Source organism: Pagrus pagrus (genome assembly GCF_965226575.1).
Source record: "Pagrus pagrus genome assembly, contig: HAP1_SCAFFOLD_32, whole genome shotgun sequence".
NCBI classification, from domain to species: domain Eukaryota; kingdom Metazoa; phylum Chordata; class Actinopteri; order Spariformes; family Sparidae; genus Pagrus; species Pagrus pagrus.
This window is the reverse complement of record NW_028175431.1, coordinates 167,137-185,275: the sequence shown is the minus strand read 5'-3', so window position 1 is coordinate 185,275 and position 18,139 is coordinate 167,137. Positions and strand designations below refer to the sequence as shown.

At 39.8% G+C, this 18,139-nt stretch overlaps 1 protein-coding gene across 2 annotated transcripts; it reads right to left on the bottom strand.

Annotated features, from left to right (window-relative positions):
- Window positions 1–13,918: 13,918 nt before the first annotated feature.
- Window positions 13,919–16,190, bottom strand: LOC311253676 (uncharacterized protein). 2 transcript variants are annotated; one of them, XR_014621792.1, is made up of 2 exons: window positions 15,425–16,190; window positions 13,919–15,119 (listed from the first exon to the last, which is right to left on the bottom strand). XR_014621792.1 is itself a non-coding variant. In XM_084384178.1 (2 exons), the coding sequence occupies exons 1-2, from the start codon at window positions 15,575–15,577 to the stop codon at window positions 14,592–14,594; spliced, it is 624 nt and encodes a 207-aa protein (XP_084240304.1). In that variant the 5' UTR covers window positions 15,578–16,190; the 3' UTR covers window positions 13,919–14,591. The 2 variants fall into 2 exon arrangements, 1 of the variants encoding a protein (XP_084240304.1); XM_084384178.1 differs by having other exon boundaries at window positions 15,482–16,190.
- Window positions 16,191–18,139: the final 1,949 nt, after the last annotated feature.

The following is an 18,139-nucleotide window of genomic DNA, read 5'->3' as shown; positions in this document are numbered from 1 at the left end:
TCTACTGTGCATTTCTTTTTTCTTGTGATGAAATTTTTATTTTATTTTCCAAACTTTGAAAAAGGCAGTGCATTTTAATAACAAATACAAAACATGATGACAGACATAAGAATGAGAAAACCACAATAGTAAAAAAAAAAAAAAAAAACAACATATAAAATAACCACCCCACCCGCCCACCACCACCACCACCACCACCCCTGGGCCCCCCAGAACCAAAAGCTACTAGCAAATTAGGTGGCTAGATCCGCTCCTTTAGTTTCCCTGCCACTGAGACCCACAGCTCAATCTCGGATTCCTTGACTCCAATCACACGAGCAGTGGACAACTCCAGGTAAATAATATCAAGAAATGTGAGGATCCAATTGTTCACTGACAGCTTATCGGGCTGTTTCTACCTCATAGCTACTAATTTCTTAGCTGCAGTAAGGCCAGCAAAAATAAGTCTTTTCTGCTGTCCAGATGTTGAAAACTGAGATAAATCATTCAGGAGTAAAGTAGTTATTGACACCGGAATTGTCAAAGAAAAAATATTTGATAAGTGAGAAGATACACGGCTCCAAAAACTAGCGACAGGAGGGCATTGCCAGAACATGTGAAGAAATGTACCAGGAGCCCCGAGGGAACACAGGGTGCACCGGGAGTCAGCCACCAGACCCATTAAGTGCAATCTTCGTGGGGTTAGGTAAGTTCTATGAGCATAATTCAGGTGGATTTGTTGGTGATTTGGATTACGTGAAGTCAACAAAATGTCAGACCAAACCGTGTCCCAATCAAAATCACTTCTCCACTATTTGTCTAAGAGCAGGTCCTTGTAAGAGGACTTCAGTAGAAAAGTATAAAAAGTAGAGACAAAGCCCCGGGAGGTTCCTCTGCTCGTAACAAGTTTGTGAAAGGGGTGTTGTTTCAGTGGCTAACCCCACGGGACTCCATAGGCCTTAAGTGCCGCCCTAAGCTGAAGATAAAAAAAGAAAGATGAGCCTGGCAGGTCATAACAGTCTTTCAGATCCTGAAATGAGCGAAGACCAGTATCATTATAAACATCCCCTAAGGTGTGAATGCCTTTCTTCTCCCACTGAGAAAAAGTAATGGGCCTCTGTCTTATCACAATTTGGTTGTTATTAAATACTGTGTATTTCTACTGTGCATTTCAACTGTGTGCCATGTATTTCTAGCGTATTTGCACTGTGTGCTGTGTATTTCTACTGTGTATTTCTACTGTGATGTGTATTTCCATTGTGATATGTAATTCTACTGTGTATTTTGACTGTGCTATGTATTTCTAGTGTATTTGTACTGTGTGCGGTGTATATCTACCCTGTATTTCTATTGTGATGTGTATTTCTCTTGTCTGCTCTGTATTTCTACTGTGTATTTCGACTGTGCTGTGTATTTCTAGTGCATTTGTACTGTGCGCTGTGTATTTCTACTGTGTATTTCTACTGTGATGCGTATTTCTACTGTGTATTTCGACTGTGTGCTATGTATTTCTAGTGTATTTCTACTGTTTGCTATGTATTTCTACTGTGTATTTCTATTGTGATGTGTATTTCTACTGTGTATTTCTACTGTGAGTTGTATTTCTCTGTGTATGTCTATTGTCTCCTCCTTTTTTCTACTGTGTATTTTGACTGTGTGCTATGTATTTCTTGTGTATTTGCACTGTGTGCTGTGTATTTCTTCTGTGTGTTTCTACAGTGATGTGTATTTCTACTGTGTATTTCTATTGTGATGTGTATTTCTACTGTGTATTTCTATTGTGATGTGTATTTCTACTGTGATGTGTATTTCTACTTTGTATTTCTATTGTGATGTGTATTTCTACTGTGATGTGTATTTCCACTGTGTATTTCTATTGTCTGCTGTGTATTTCTACTGTCTGCTGTGTATTTCTACTGTGTATTTCTATTGTAATGTGTATTTCTACTGTATATTTCGACTGTGTCCTATGTATTTCTAGTGTATTTCTACTGTGTGCTGTGTATTTCTACTGTGTATTTCTATTGTGATGTGCATTTCTACTGTGTATTTCTATTGTGATGTGTATTTCTACTGTGACATGTATTTCCACTGTGTATTTCTATTGTCTGCTCTGTATTACTACTGTGATGTGTATTTCTACTGTGTATTTCTCTTGTCTGCTCTGTATTTCTACTGTGTATTTCGACTGTGCTGTGTATTTCTAGTGCATTTGTACTGTGTGCTGTGTATTTCTACTGTGTATTTCTACTGTGATGCATATTTCTACTGTGTATTTCGACTGTGTGATATGTATTTCTAGTGTATTTCTACTGTTTGCTGTGTATTTCTACTGTGTATTTCTATTGTGATGTGTATTTCTGCTATGTATTTCTACTGTGATTTGTATTTCTCTGTGTATGTCTATTGTCTCCTCCTTTTTTCTACTGTGTATTTCTATTGTGATGTGTATTTCTACTGTATATTTCGACTGTGTCCTATGTATTTCTAGTGCATTTGTACTGTGTGCTGTGTATTTCTACTGTGTATTTCTATTGTGATGTGTATTTCTACTGTGACGTGTATTTCCACTGTGTATTTCTATTGTCTGCTCTGTATTACTACTGTGATGTGTATTTCTACTGTGTATTTCTATTATCTGCTCTGTATTTCTAAAGTGTATTTCAACTCTGTGCTGTGTATTTCTACTGTGTATTTCTACTGTTTATTTCTATTGTTGGCTCTGTATTTCTACTGTGTATTTCTCTTGTCTGCTCTGTGTATTTCGACTGTGCTGTGTATTTCTAGTGCATTTGTACTGTGTGCTGTGTATTTCTACTGTGTATTTCTACTGTGATGCGTATTTCTACTGTGTATTTCGACTGTGTGCTATGTATTTCTAGTGTATTTCTACTGTTTGCTGTGTATTTCTACTGTGTATTTCTATTGTGATGTGTATTTCTACTGTGTATTTCTACTGTGATTTGTATTTCTCTGTGTATATCTATTGTCTCCTCCTTTTTTCTACTGTGTATTTTGACTGTGTGCTATGTATTTCTTGTGTATTTGCACTGTGTGCTGTGTATTTCTTCTGTGTTTCTACAGTGATGTGTATTTCTACTGTGTATTTCTATTGTGATGTGTATTTCTACTGTGATGTGTATTTCTACTGTGTATTTCTATTGTGTATTTCTATTGTGATGTGTATTTCTACTGTGATGTGTATTTCCACTGTGTATTTCTATTGTCTGCTGTGTATTTCTACTGTCTGCTGTGTATTTCTACTGTGTATGTCTATTGTGATGTGTATTTCTACTGTATATTTCGACTGTGTCCTATGTATTTCTAGTGTATTTGTACTGTGTGCTGTGTGTTTCTACTGTGTATTTCTATTGTGATGTGTATTTCTACTGTCTATTTCTACTGTGATTTGTATTTCTCTGTGTATATCTATTGTGTCCTCCTTTTTTCTACTGTGTATTTTGACTGTGTGCTATGTATTTCTTGTGTATTTGCGCTGCGTGCTGTGTATTTCTTCTGTGTGTTTCTACAGTGATGTGTATTTCTACTGTGTATTTCTATTGTGATGTGTATTTCTACTGTGATGTGTATTTCTACTGTGTATTTCTATTGTGTATTTCTATTGTGATGTGTACTTCTACTGTGATGTGTATTTCCACTGTGTATTTCTATTGTCTGCTCTGTATTTCTACTGTCTGCTGTGTATTTCTACTGTGTATTTCTATTGTGATGTGTATTTCTACTGTATATTTCGACTGTGTCCTATGTATTTCTAGTGTATTTGTACTGTGTGCTGTGTGTTTCTACTGTGTATTTCTATTGTGATGTGCATTTCTACTGTGTATTTCTATTGTGATGTGTATTTCCACTGTGACGTGTATTTCCACTGTGTATTTCTATTGTCTGCTCTGTATTACTACTGTGATGTGTATTTCTACTGTGTATTTCTATTGTGATGTGCATTTCTACTGTGTATTTCTATTGTGATGTGTATTTCTACTGTGACGTGTATTTCCACTGTGTATTTCTATTGTCTGCTCTGTATTACTACTGTGTGCTGTGTGTTTCTACTGTGTATTTCTATTGTGATGTGCATTTCTACTGTGTATTTCTATTGTGATGTGTATTTCTACTGTGACGTGTATTTCCACTGTGTATTTCTATTGTCTGCTCTGTATTACTACTGTGATGTGTATTTCTACTGTGTATTTCTATTGTGATGTGCATTTCTACTGTGTATTTCTATTGTGATGTGTATTTCTACTGTGACGTGTATTTCCACTGTGTATTTCTATTGTCTGCTCTGTATTACTACTGTGTGCTGTGTATTTCTACTGTGTATTTCTACTGTGTGCTGTGTATTTCTACTGTGTATTTCTCTTGTCTGCTCTGTATTTCTACTGTGTATTTTGACTGTGTGCTATGTATTTCTAGTGTATTTGCACTGTGTGCTGTGTATTTCTACTGTGTATTTCTATTGTGATGTGTATTTCTACTGTGATTTCTATTTCTCTGTGTATGTCTATTGTCTCCTCCTTTTTTCTACTGTGTATTTTGACTGTGTGCTATGTATTTCTTGTGTATTTGCAGTGTGTGCTGTGTATTTCTTCTGTGTGTTTCTACAGTGATGTGTATTTCTACTGTGTATTTCTATTGTGATGTGTATTTCTACTGTGTATTTCTATTGTGATGTGTATTTCTACTGTGATGTGTATTTCCACTGTGTATTTCTATTGTCTGCTGTGTATTTCTACTGTGTATTTCTATTGTGATGTGTATTTCCACTGTATATTTCGACTGTGTCTTATGTATTTCTAGTGTATTTGTACTGTGTGCTGTGTATTTCTACTGTGCATTTCTACTGTGTATTTCTATTGTGATGTGTATTTCTACTGTGACGTGTATTTCCACTGTGACGTGTATTTCCACTGTGTATTTCTATTGTCTGCTCTGTATTACTACTGTGATGTGTATTTCTACTGTGTATTTCTATTGTCTGCTCTGTATTTCTAAAGTGTATTTCAACTCTGTGCTGTGTATTTCTACTGTGTATTTCTATTGTGATATGTATTTCTACTGTTTATTTCTATTGTTGGCTCTGTATTTCTACTGTGTATTTCTCTTGTCTGCTCTGTATTTCTACTGTGTATATTGACTGTGTGCTACAGTAGGTACTACTTCGTTGTGGCCGAGTTCACGCGTGATTCTCGCGTGAATCACGCGAGAATCACACACCTTTTTAGTGGCGGATAAATTGTGTTTTCATGAGAAGCGGCAATGTGCCCAAACAACCACCAGGTGGCATCTGTGAGCAGGAGGACGACAACATGCAGCAGCAGGGAGCAGTGACCATGAACGGGAATGGACAGAGTTGCCTGATTTATGTTTCTGTTCATTGTTGCTTAAATACAAGAATGTAGCTAATAATACCTCACCCACTCCACACCTCATTCCAACTCCTTCCTTCAGCCTGTCGCTACAGGGTCCCTCTAGCAAGGACAAACTTAGTGAGTTGTTGATGATGTTGATGGCGGATGAGATGAATGATTTTTTTTCACTATGAAGCCTTTTAAATTACGCACAGCCTACAGAAGTTTCAACGTCCATATAAGCATTTAAGAAATGATTCTTATCAGTTCCATAATTCAGAGAGGATTTTTACTCAACGAAAAAGTGTATAAAGATCAGCTTTTAGGTTGAAGACACGACAGCAGCACGTATGTCCAGACGCTGGTGTGTCAGCTGGGGCAGCGGGTCGGTGAAAGATAAGGCACATGAAAACATTGTGACTGACGTATAGCTCCCCTGGTAGAGCAGCTCCCTCAGTAAGCAGAATCACCCGCTGATACGAGTTCGAATCTCTGTGTAGGCTGTAACTTAAGTTAATGTGTTTTCTTTTCTCATCATCATTATGATCACATATGGCTCCAAGTTTGCGCAAATAAATGAGCAAATGAGCATTAATTCTCCACCGGCCGCGGCACCAGCTTTCCTGCTTGTGGAAAAAAACGTTCTATTGATCTGATTCACCGGCTTCATGGACGTCGGAACTATTTTCTGAGAGGGGGGGCGGGGGAAGCACGCACTTTTATCAATGATTAAGGATTTGATTTGAAGTTATTTTATAATGGCGTGCAGTTATAAGAGAACTAGATGGATGAACACGGCATCTTTATTGTTAAGAAAATGAAACTTTGATCACTAAATCAAGCCATTTAAGGAACATAACGGCATTATTTGTACCCTTGAATGAAAAAAAGAAAAGTCTGCGCTCCTGACTCAGGGCTTTCATGCATATCCAAAAGTGGACCTTCTCTCAGTTGACCCACTGATGAAGATTTTAAGCAGGGTCGAGACATCGCTTTCATCCATAAGGTCACTGTGAACGTTCATAACGGTCAAATGTGTTGGTCTCTCCTGCGTCATGGTGTGCAGCCAGGTTTTCAGCCTGCGCAAGGCTGAGAAAGAGTGCTCGGATGCCGCGACAGATATTGGCAGGGCCAGGCACAGCTTAATGAGCTTCTCCACCTCTCTCGTGGAAAGGGGGTCAGTTCCGAGGAACCCACATCCACTCGTTTCCCCTGAGCCGCCTCAAGAACTGCCTGCTCTCGCCCTGCAGCTATGCGGAGTCCTTCCTGATCAAAACGCTGCTCCGCCTCGGAGCGCACCAGGTCCATATGCACATCCTGGATGGTGCTTACTTCTCGTATCTTCCCGTGGGTAGGGTGGCTGATGGGGTGCGTGAGTTCCGACGTCTATGACCGGCTTTCTTTATTTCAGTTGTGGTGTCAGAATTTAACACAAATATTTGTGCTTTCTATTCCTTATATTTTCTACAACAGGCTTATAGAAAGAAGAACGACGCCACGTCATGTCAGACAGTTTTCTCTAGCTTTATTAAAATACATAATCAGCAGCTTCACAGTAGTCGGATATACAGAAGGTTATTTAAAGCGGACTGAGTCCCTGAAGCCGTCTCCCTGCAGGAGGAGATCCCTTGGCCAAGTGATCAATGTATTTGTTGCAGACCTCTTTGCTGTCCTCAGCGCGCGAGGTGGGGGTGGGGGCGCTGGCGTAGCAAGCTTTTCAAAAGTGTGGGGGATGGATGTGGTCTTTCCAGTTAAGCAACTTGTTCCAGATGCCTTAACATTTGCATTCCCCCATACTGAGGAATGTGTGTAGGGGACGAGAAGTAAGCACCATCCAGGATGTGTCCATCCTGCATTCGGAGGTGGAGAAGCTCATTAAGCTGTGTCTGGCCCTGCCAATGGCCGCGTTTCTCAGATTCGTTAAGGAGCTCTTAAGTGCTAAGATCTTCTTAGGAGCGCTCTTAAGAACGCTGTGAAAGAAGGATGTGTTTTCCAGAGTCGCTCTTAGCTTAAGAAGATCTTTCACTAAGAAGGAAATGTAAGATCGAGCTGACCCACTCTTAACAGCCTTCTTACAGCCAAATGCTCAGTGATCAAGCCGCGTCAGGGAAATTTACATCCTCCACTTTTCGAAATAATAAAACAATGCTCAATGTTGAAATGCGCTCATAGCTGCGGACCACTGGCGCAAGAAACATAGGCTAATAGAAGAAGAAGAAAAAACCTTGTTATTGAATTACACGTTTAAGTTTTCCACACATATCTGCATATGAGTTTATAGTAGGCTGCTACACATAAAAATACAACAACCCTGTGGCATTTCACAGATATCAAGGAAACAGATGTAATTAAACTCAACTGAACCTCATCCAGAGAGGCTTCACCTGCTACTCTACAGTATATAAATGCGTTGCCAAAGTCCGCGCGTGTGAGAAACGATGGCTACAATACAGCACATTCTCGCTGCGAACCAACAGCGTCGCCGTGCGCGAAGCCAGACGGTTTACATAAATGCATACGTGCGTCAGCACTTCTCCCCACTGGACGTGCTGTCAGACCGGGCTGTCCAGGCAAAGTACCGGCTGCCCCGTGCGGAGATCCAACGGCTGATCACTCTGTCTCCACACATCCAGAGAGCAACCCGCTGCAATTTTGCCCTCAGCCCGGAGGTGCAGCTCCTGGCTGCGCTGCGTTTTTACGCAGTGGGGAGCTTCCTGGAGTTTCATTTTCTTAACAATAAAGATGCCGTGTTCATCCATCTAGTTCTCTTATAACTGCACGCCATTATAAAATAACTTAAAATCAAATCCTTAATCATTGATAAAAGTGCGTGCTTCCCCCGCCCCCCCTCTCAGAAAATAGTTCCGACGTCCATGAAGCCGGTGAATCAGATCAATAGAACGTTTTTTTTCTGGTTATCATCTATTGATATTCGGTACGCTACAGTTGTGGTGTCAGAATTTAATGTATTTTATGTACACAAGCAGGAAAGCTGGTGCCGCGGCCCGGCAGAGAATTAATGCTCATTTGCTCATTTATTTGCTCAAACTTGGAGCTATATGTGATCATAATGATGATGATGATGATGAGAAAAGAAAACACATTAACTAAAGTTACAGCCTAAACTGAGATTCGAACTCACACTAGCGGCAGATTCTGCTTTCTGAGGGAGCTGCTCTACCAGGGGAGCTATACGTCAGTCATAACACACACCAGCGTCTGGACATACGTGCTGCTGTCGTGTCTTCAACCTAAAAGATGATCTTTATAAATTTTTTCGTTGAGTAAAAATCCTCTCTGAATTATGGAACTGATAAGAATAATTTCTTAAATGCTTGTATGGACGTAGAAAATTCTGTAGGCTGTGCGTAATTGTTTCTGCCTCCGCTTATTAGCCATGGCTGCAGCGAGCGAGCAAGCGAAATCACAACCTCAGATGTCTTTAGGGTATCAGATATTTTTATTGGCTATTCTTATATTTAAGCAACATCCAGTCAGGCCGTGATATATGCTCACGGGGGCGGACTGGGACAATAATTCAGGTCGGCAATTTTACCAGTAAACAGATGTTCCTTAAAAAACGACTAATGTAGTTTAGCTCTACTGTAAAACAAAGAAAGCACAAGTGATTATCCAAGGTCACCCAGATAACTGAGGTGTCCCACCGCTGTGAAACAATCAGTCTGAATCAATATGATACGGTTTAGCAGTCCCCCTCTCCATTCACTCTACCTGTAGCCTAAAACAGCGCCACTCTCCATTGCAGCTACATTGTGGTCAAATGTGGAATTGTCCCAAAATCGTTTCAGCTGCAATTCAGTACTATGCTTCCACCTAGTGGCTACAGTTGTCACTGACATTTCACGCGTTGCGTGAATCTCGCTCCCCGCGAGTGAAATGGCCACTTTGAAGTAGTACCTACTGTATGTATTTCTATAGTATTTGTACTGTGTGCTGTGTATTTCTACTGTGATGTGTATTTCTACTGTGATCTATATTTCTACTGTGTATTTCCACTGTGATGTGTATTTCTACAGTGTATTTGGACTTTATGATGTGTATTTCTACAATGTATTTCTACTGTCTGCTATGTATTTCTAGTGTATTTCTACTGTGTGCTGTGTATTTCTACTGTGTATTTCTACTGTGTGCTGTGTATTTCTACTGTGTATTTCTCTTGTCTGCTCTGTATTTCTACTGTGTATTTTGACTGTGTGCTATGTATTTGTAGTGTATTTGCACTGTGTGCTGTGTATTTCTACTGTGTATTTCTATTGTGATTTCTATTTCTCTGTGTATGTCTATTGTCTCCTCCTTTTTTCTACTGTGTATTTTGACTGTGTGCTATGTATTTCTTGTGTATTTGCAGTGTGTGCTGTGTATTTCTTCTGTGTTTCTACAGTGATGTGTATTTCTACTGTGTATTTCTATTGTGATGTGTATTTCTACTGTGATGTGTATTTCTACTGTGTATTTCTATTGTGATGTGTATTTCTACTGTGATGTGTATTTCCACTGTGTATTTCTATTGTCTGCTGTGTATTTCTACTGTGTATTTCTATTGTGATGTGTATTTCCACTGTATATTTCGACTGTGTCTTATGTATTTCTAGTGTATTTGTACTGTGTGCTGTGTATTTCTACTGTGTATTTCTACTGTGACGTGTATTTCCACTGTGTATTTCTATTGTCTGCTCTGCATTACTACTGTGATGTGTATTTCTACTGTGTATTTCTATTGTCTGCTCTGTATTTCTACTGTGTATTTCTATTGTGCTGTGTATTTCTACTGTGTAGTTCTATTGTGATATGTATTTCTACTGTGTATTTCTATTGTCTGCTCTGTATTTCTACTGTGTATATTGACTGTGTGCTATGTATTTCTATAGTATTTGTACTGTGTGCTGTGTATTTCTACTGTGATGTGTATTTCTACTGTGATCTATATTTCTACTGTGTATTTCCACTGTGATGTGTATTTCTACTGTGTATTTCTACAGTGTATTTGGACTTTATGATGTGTATTTCTACAATGTATTTCTACCGTCTGCTATGTATTTCTAGTGTATTCCTACTGTGTGCTGTGTATTTCTACTGTGTATTTCTCTTGTCTGCTCTGTATTTCTACTGTGTGCTGTGTATTTCTACTGTGTATTTCTCTTGTCTGCTCTGTATTTCTACTGTGTATTTCAACTGTGTGCTATGTATTTCTAGTGTATTTGCACTGTGTGCTGTGTATTTCTACTGTGTATTTTGACTGTGTGCTGTGTATTTCTACTGTGCATTTCTATTGTGATGTGTATTTCTACTGCGTATTTCTATTGTCTGCTCTTCATTTCTAAAGTGTATTTCGACTCTGTGCTGTGTATTTCTACTGTGTATTTCTACTGTGTATTTTGACTGTGTGGTATTTCTAGTGTATTTGCACTGTGTGCTGTGTATTTCTACTGTGATGTGTATTTCTACTGTAATGTGTATTTCTACTGTGTATTTCTAGTGTCTGCTCTGTATTTCCACTGTGTTTTTATATTGTGATGTGTATTTCTACTGTGATGTTTATGTCTGCTGTGTATTTTTATTGTCTGCTCTGTATTTCTAAAGTGTATTTCGACTGTGTGCTGTGTACTTCCACTGTGTGATGTGTATTTCTACTGTGCATTTCTACTGTGTGCTCTGTATTTCTACAGTGTATTTCTACTGTGATAAGTATTTCTACTGTGCATTTCTATTGTCTGCTCTGTATTTCGACTGAGTATTTCTATTGTGAGGAGTTATTCTGCTGTGATGTGTAATTCTACTGTATATTTATACTGTGTGCTGTGTATTTCCACTGTGTATTTCTACAGTTTTCTGTATATTTCTACTTTGTTATGTGTATTTGTACTGTGTGCTCTGTGCACTGTACAGTAGCATAAGCTGTATTTGACTGCAAAAAGGTTTCTCAAGCAAGTTTCCTAGCCTGGACTGGCTACTATTGTTCTGAAATGCTAAAAATTGACATAAGCCAGTTTTCACCCTCAATGAATTAAAGATCAGGTAAAACCTTGTTTGTCATGAAATAGATCCACATTTAACCAGTTCAGGCAAGGAAACTTCAGTGAAAGACCTTTTTTCAGTCAAATACAGCTTATGCTACACTGTAAACCCGAACGTTCAAATTAATTAAATAGATTAAGTACTGCATACTCAAAGTTTTAAAAAAGTTCTACTAACTTAATTATGTCAAGTTTGTGTAACATGTTCTTTCTTTTTGAGTAATTTATACTAATAATGTTTGATTAAATTGAAATATTTCTTTATTAAGTAAGCATAAATTAAAAACACAACTTAAGTACAAGTTAATAGAATTAAGGCCTACATATAAGAATGGTAAAGTCTTCTTATTTCTATTATTTCAAATAGGTGGAATTTAATAATAGGCCTTGTACATGCTAAAATGCAATAAAAGGGGGGGAGCACCGAAGACAGGCAGCACGGAGGACTGCAGAAAGTTGGACCTACGTGGCAACAGTCAGCCTCACTGGACTTACTGTAAGTTTTGAATGTTCATATATTGTTAATATACTAACATTTAGTTGTATTTTGGGTGCGTGTCGAAAAAAATAGCAGAAATGGCGGGTCCCTATTTTTTATGTGCTTTGCCACGCTTCCAGAAGGAAACATTGTGCTAGCAAGCCTAGCAGGTGTTCAGTTGTGTGTTACCTGTTTTAATGAGGCAGTTTAAAATGTTGGATACTTGTCCTAGAGGAGGTTGCAGGGCCGGCTCTTGGCATAGGGGGTATAGGCAGTCGACTAGAGCATAAAACAAAGTGTTTTAATCTTTATAAAATGTAATTGAATCCCCCCCTCTCATGTCTCATGGTGCAACCAACCCCGCTGTGCCCGCAGTCACACACACAGCAGAGGTGTGTGCAGTGAGATTGTTTTCAAGCCGTTTTCTTGTTAGAAATGCCAGCCCCACATAGCAAGCGGGTCAGGGCCAGATCCGGCATCAAGCCGGCACCTCTGGCCTACATCTGGCATGGCAATAGTATGTTAGCCAGATGTGGGCCAGGTCTGGCAGTGATGGCACCGTTTATGAAATGGCATGCCAAATGTGGGCCAATTGTGGTTAGGTGTATGTGGCCCAGGTCTGTACAGTAGCAGACAGGTCTGGGCCAGATCTGGCATCAAGCCGGCACTTCTGGCCTATTTCTGACCTGGTAAATAGTATGTTAGCCAGGTGTGGGCCAGGTCTGGCAATGATGGCACCGTTTATGTAATGGCATGCCAAATGTGGGCCATTTGTGGTTAGTTGTATGTGGCCCAGATACGTAGCAGACAGGTCTGGGCCAGATCTGGCATCAAGCCGGCACTTCTTGTCTATTTCTGACAAGGCAAATAGTATGTTAACCAGATGTGGGCCAAGTCTGGCAATGATGATACCGTTTATGTGATGGTACGCGATACATGGGCCAATTGTGTGTGAGTTTATTAGACCCTAGAGTGACTTTGACTAGGGTCAAAGGGGACTATTTAAGGTTAAAAAAAAAAGAGACAGGTTTTACACATTTGAATTGTTTTTTTTTTAAGTATATTTTTGGGGCTTTTATGCCTTTAATTGATAGGACAGTTCAGAGAGTGACAGGAAATGGGAGGCAGAGAGGGGGAATGACAGGCAGGATAGGGCCGCTGAATGTGGGATTCGAACCAGGGCCGCCTGCTCTACACATGGGGCGGGTGCTCTACCAACTGAACTAAACACCGCCCCAACACATTTGAATTTTAAAAAGGCAGGACAGTCCCTTTTCTTTAATAAATGATCAAAGCTTTGTCCGAGAAGGCTGAAATCCTGACATGGCCTCTGCAGTTTGTAAAGTCCCCAGCCCATACAACCTTCAGAAACTTGAAAGGTCATCCTGGTGCATGTGAGGTCTTCAAATAAACCCCTTTATTTTTATAAATTTTCACATTCTAAAAGACTTAAAGAGCATATTGCAGGTTAGACCCCCCCCCTTAAACCAATGCTTAGAAATATAATGTAGGAACAAGTTTTTCTTAAAATTATATTTATAAATATAAATTTATAAATAAGACTTCCGTTTTTGGGAGAAAATTTTACTTCCGCATCGAAAAACCCTTAACGGAAGTGACGTAGGCAGAGGGAGAGCGGTCGGTTTGAACAATAGGAAAACAATGGATTGTGGTGCTGGTTCTGACCCCGAGGGAACTTTACATGTGTATAATTACAAATACGACAGACCACAACCGTATAACTAGGAGTCCATTATGCACATTAGAGAGCAGAGAGACACCAGGAGGAGAATTGATGGCCAGAGGAGAGAGAAATTGAGCTGTGGTGTCAGGACAGTCAGTGCAGAGTTGGTCAGAGACTGGTGGCTTAGCTTACTGTATACGCATTAGCTACGGATATGCTTACATCACAACATCGTACAGATTACTACCATGTATCATGCAATAAAAAAACTAGTATTGATTATCTAATACATGTCGGAGTACTGATACTTACCAATGACAGAATATATAGAATATTTAGATTGACTACAGTAACATTATGACACAAGTTTGGTGAGAGAACATACATTTTATTAAAAACTGACTCATGAAAGTCATGACGTCAATTCTTCCCCTCAACAGCCAGCAGATGTCACTATTTTGACTGTATCGAATGCTTCGAAGCAGTGCATCATTTTCCAGGCAACTTTGTCAAAGTGGTTCAGTGCTTCAGAAAGCTTCGGTTTCACCACCACTAGGCAAAAGTTGCAATGATGGCTAAGGTGACCCATTCAATGGGTAAAATAATAATAAATAAAAGTCAGATAGCCAGCTTTACAGTGTCACATTTCATTGATTAATTTGGTGTTCCTGTTCAACCACTAGATGGCAACACCAGACATAAAATATTCATACTATTCAGTATTTTTTGTATAGCTAGGCTATTTAAATGTCTCAAATACAATAAATTTGGTTCCACAATAAAACACACATTAACAGATACATTGTCATCTAATAGTTTGCCCATGAAATCACATTTAGCACAGTCTACAATTTATAGCCATCATGGATGCCATAGCGATAATCAAATCAAATTACACTATCATCAAAACTGTAATTAATCAAAATTTTCCAGAACATATTCAGTTTATATTTGGCTGGCAATATGCAATCAATACAACTATTTACAATTCAACATTTGGAGAGTACAACATAACACAACTCACCATTTAAGAACACACTCACTCATCACTTGTATTGGAATTTAGCTCGCCTCTCTTTCAAGCAAGCAAAGCGATCAATCACCCTCTCATTGAAATCAGGCATGTTCCTGACAAGTTCCCTCTCCATGGAAAGCAGGCCCAATGCATTCAGACGTTCCTGTCCCATTGTATTTCTCAGGAATGTCTTGAACCTCTTTAAGGTGGAGAAACACCTCTCAGCTTCAGCTGTTGTCATTGGAGTGATTATGAGGATGTTCAACAGCGCCACAGTCTCAGAGAAGGTTTCCTGGAGGTTGTAGCTCTGTAGAACCTGGTACAGAGCCAGTGCACTGCAGGAGCCCCTGAAGTCTGGACTTTCGTAGATGAGAGAAAGCTCAGTCCTGAGCCTCTCCTTGTGTAGCATGGGGTATGCCCTCATGGTGGTATTCAGAGCCTCTTCAGGGAATGTTTTCAGATGCCGGTCAAACAGCTCTGCCTCTAGCAGCACGGCACTCACAAGGTAGCTGGTGAAGGAGAACCTGTCTTTGGCATGGCCCAGGATTGTTTCACAGATCTGTTAAAATGATAAAAATGTATAGTCAGTAACACACAATTGTAAAAAAAAAAATTCTACTGGTGTTGGCATGAATGTGGCCATGATCTACTGTATCTACTGTCTCACAGTTCCAAAGTATGCATTTTATTATTCATGCAGACTTATTACTGTATCCTTGTGTGAGTATAATGGACAAGTAATGGGTGAGTAAAACAAATGACTACCATCCATTACTGAATTACTGAAAAAGAGATTGTGACTTTATCACTTGGTTCCAACACTTGAGTATGCCTACATCATTGGTCAGTAGTGAATGCAGATACCTCTTTTGACAGCCTCTGCTACTCTTGTTCATAAGGCTCTCCTTGATCTTGTGGTACCTGGTGCTTCTTGCTGCTGCTGTTGAGAGGAGCTTTGGTCCCTGAAGGGAGACAGATCAAAAGTGTGAGAATATGATGACAGTATGTCAATGCCATTATCAATAATTACTCTCTTTAAAAAAAACAGTAATACTAGTAAGTAATAAAAAATTGCCGCGAAACTCTTTCATTCACCAATATTTTGTTATGATACGCTAGTGCTATTCCCCTCTGAGTCCGGGGGTTAGCGGTTATCAACACCCGGGGTCTGTAGGTTGACCTACTGACCTCTGACCTGGACGATATCATCTCCGACCGCTGCCCGGCTCATTCTGATAATAATCATTCCGCTTCGGCATTCGGGTCCATTTTTAGTGCAACTAGCCAGAGCTTTAGTAAGTCTAGGTTGCGGAGAGGAAGCTGAACTTCGTCCAGCTGCTCATTTTGTTCAGACAAGTCGGACACACGCAGAAACGAACCGTAGCATTAGCGATAGCAACAAGGCGCGCCGCAGTCGGAGATGACATCATCCAGATCAGAGGTTAGTAGGTCAACCTACAGACCAACAGCTAACCCCGGACTCAGAGGGGAATAGCAGTAGCGTATCATAACAAAATATTGGTGAAATTAACGAATTTTGCGGCAGATAATGTGTTATTTAGAGGCTACATTGCACTGCCCTGTGTACTTGCATTATACAGATATACGCGGCTCTCAGCTGGATCTAATTTCGTTGGAACCACTTGTAATGACACCAAAGTTATCTGGGTGAGTAAATGATCGTATTTTATGCTAGAAATAAGGTCCAGATTGTAAAAAACGGTTATTATTCATTAATAATCAAAAGAAATATACCATCTGACCCATTTAAAAAAAAAAAAAACAGTGTTATGAGTATGAAAAGCCTCAGAGTTATCAATGTCCTGTATCAAATCATGAATGCTGGCAGTGAATATGCCAACAGCTTCCTCCTTGTTGATCTTCTGGAGGGATCTGGAAAGGGGAGCCGCAGCAGACGAGGACAGGACAGTGCTGCACTCTCGCACTCTCAGAGAATCCATGAGGAGCCAAAAATGCTGACAGACATGAAAGACATATGTGAAAGGCAGAAGATTACAGTACATAAATAACACAAGATATACAAACTGAAATACAAGTTATGATACTTTTTCATCAGAAATCACAAGAAGACCCTTACCTGCTTTATTTTTGCACAAGTTCCCTCCTGCGTCTCAATGTTTCTTTCCGTTGGAGTTACTTACTTCAGTTTCTCCACAACAGGCTGAGCAGTTAGTAAATAGAGACATAAGCTGGCTTTGGCACACAATGAACTTGTCAGTAGCCCTGAAAAAAGAAAATTACCTATTAATTTGCACCATGACACATCTTGGGCTGTGCCTGGAAAGCTAGGATAATAAGAGGTCAATCTTTATACAAATATGTAACTTAATACATTCAATGGTTGGTTTACTACATATACCCTTGTCCAACCTGCAATCCCATACAACAGCTCTGTCACAGAATGTGTTCAAGTGTGTTAAAAATGGAGGTCAGATAGTGTTGGAGTTGTACCGCCTGTATGCATATAGATAGCATATATAACTCGAAAAATTGTATTTCCTGCGAAAATACAGCGTGAATGCTGACGGCTGAAGTGATTTCGGAAATCTGCTGAATGTGCTGGAAAACACTTGCCTAATGCATAAAAAATGCATACAACTATGAGAATGAATGGTCAAGAATTTGCAGAAAAAGCTGTCTTTTTTCAAAAGCTGAAAAGTCAAAGGCGGAAAAGTAATAGGTTCAAAGAGCTTAAAAAGCTGAACATTTTGATAATTGGATGGTTTCTCTAGCTGAACATGAAGCTGAATATTTGAAAAGGATGAAAAGGCTGAAAAGCTGAAAAGTAATAGGCTGAAAGAGCTTAAAAAGCTGAACAGTTTGACAGCCAAACAGTTTCTGTAGCTGCATATGCTGGAGCAATAGCAGAACCAAAGTTGAAAATGTCCCCATAAGAATGAATGGGAAAACACCTCCCAAACTCCTGCAGGTTTAGAAAAAAGTGTAATGGTTATGGCCAAAATATGTATACAGTGAGTAACAGGAGACATTGCTGAACCATGTGATGTCTTTTTTATTTCTGTAAAGTGAAAAATGAGGGAGCCAGAGCGAGAGACAAAACCGGTACCGTCTGCTCCACTCCAGAAATTTAGGCTCAAAGTTAACACTGCAGCTTATGGGGGAGTTGCTGGAGTGCTTGTCGCTCGAGGGCTTCTACAGCCAAAAGTTTAAGTCCTACATCTGAAATAAGAACATCACCTGAAAGCCAACAAGATTTCCTACATTTCTATGTATATATTGTCTATGTGAAGTAAAAGCTGTGGGACCCAAATCAAGATGAAGAGAGTTTTTTCTCAAGTTTTTGCAGCTGCTCTCCACTCTAGCGATGATGTCACCCACTCTAGCTCACGCAAATGTTATAAAACAAGACTTACAAGTGGCTGTTCACGTTCAGCTGAGTCTCTGTCTGATCCGTTACTGTCTCCTGCCGGGGCGGCAGCACCAGCAGCTGCTGACAGACAGCGGTCCGGATGAGGCTGTCGGCACCGAAGGCACCGCACCGCACCGGGGGTTGGAGGGGAGAGGGGGGCGGGGGGTCGCACAGTTCTTGCTTCGGAA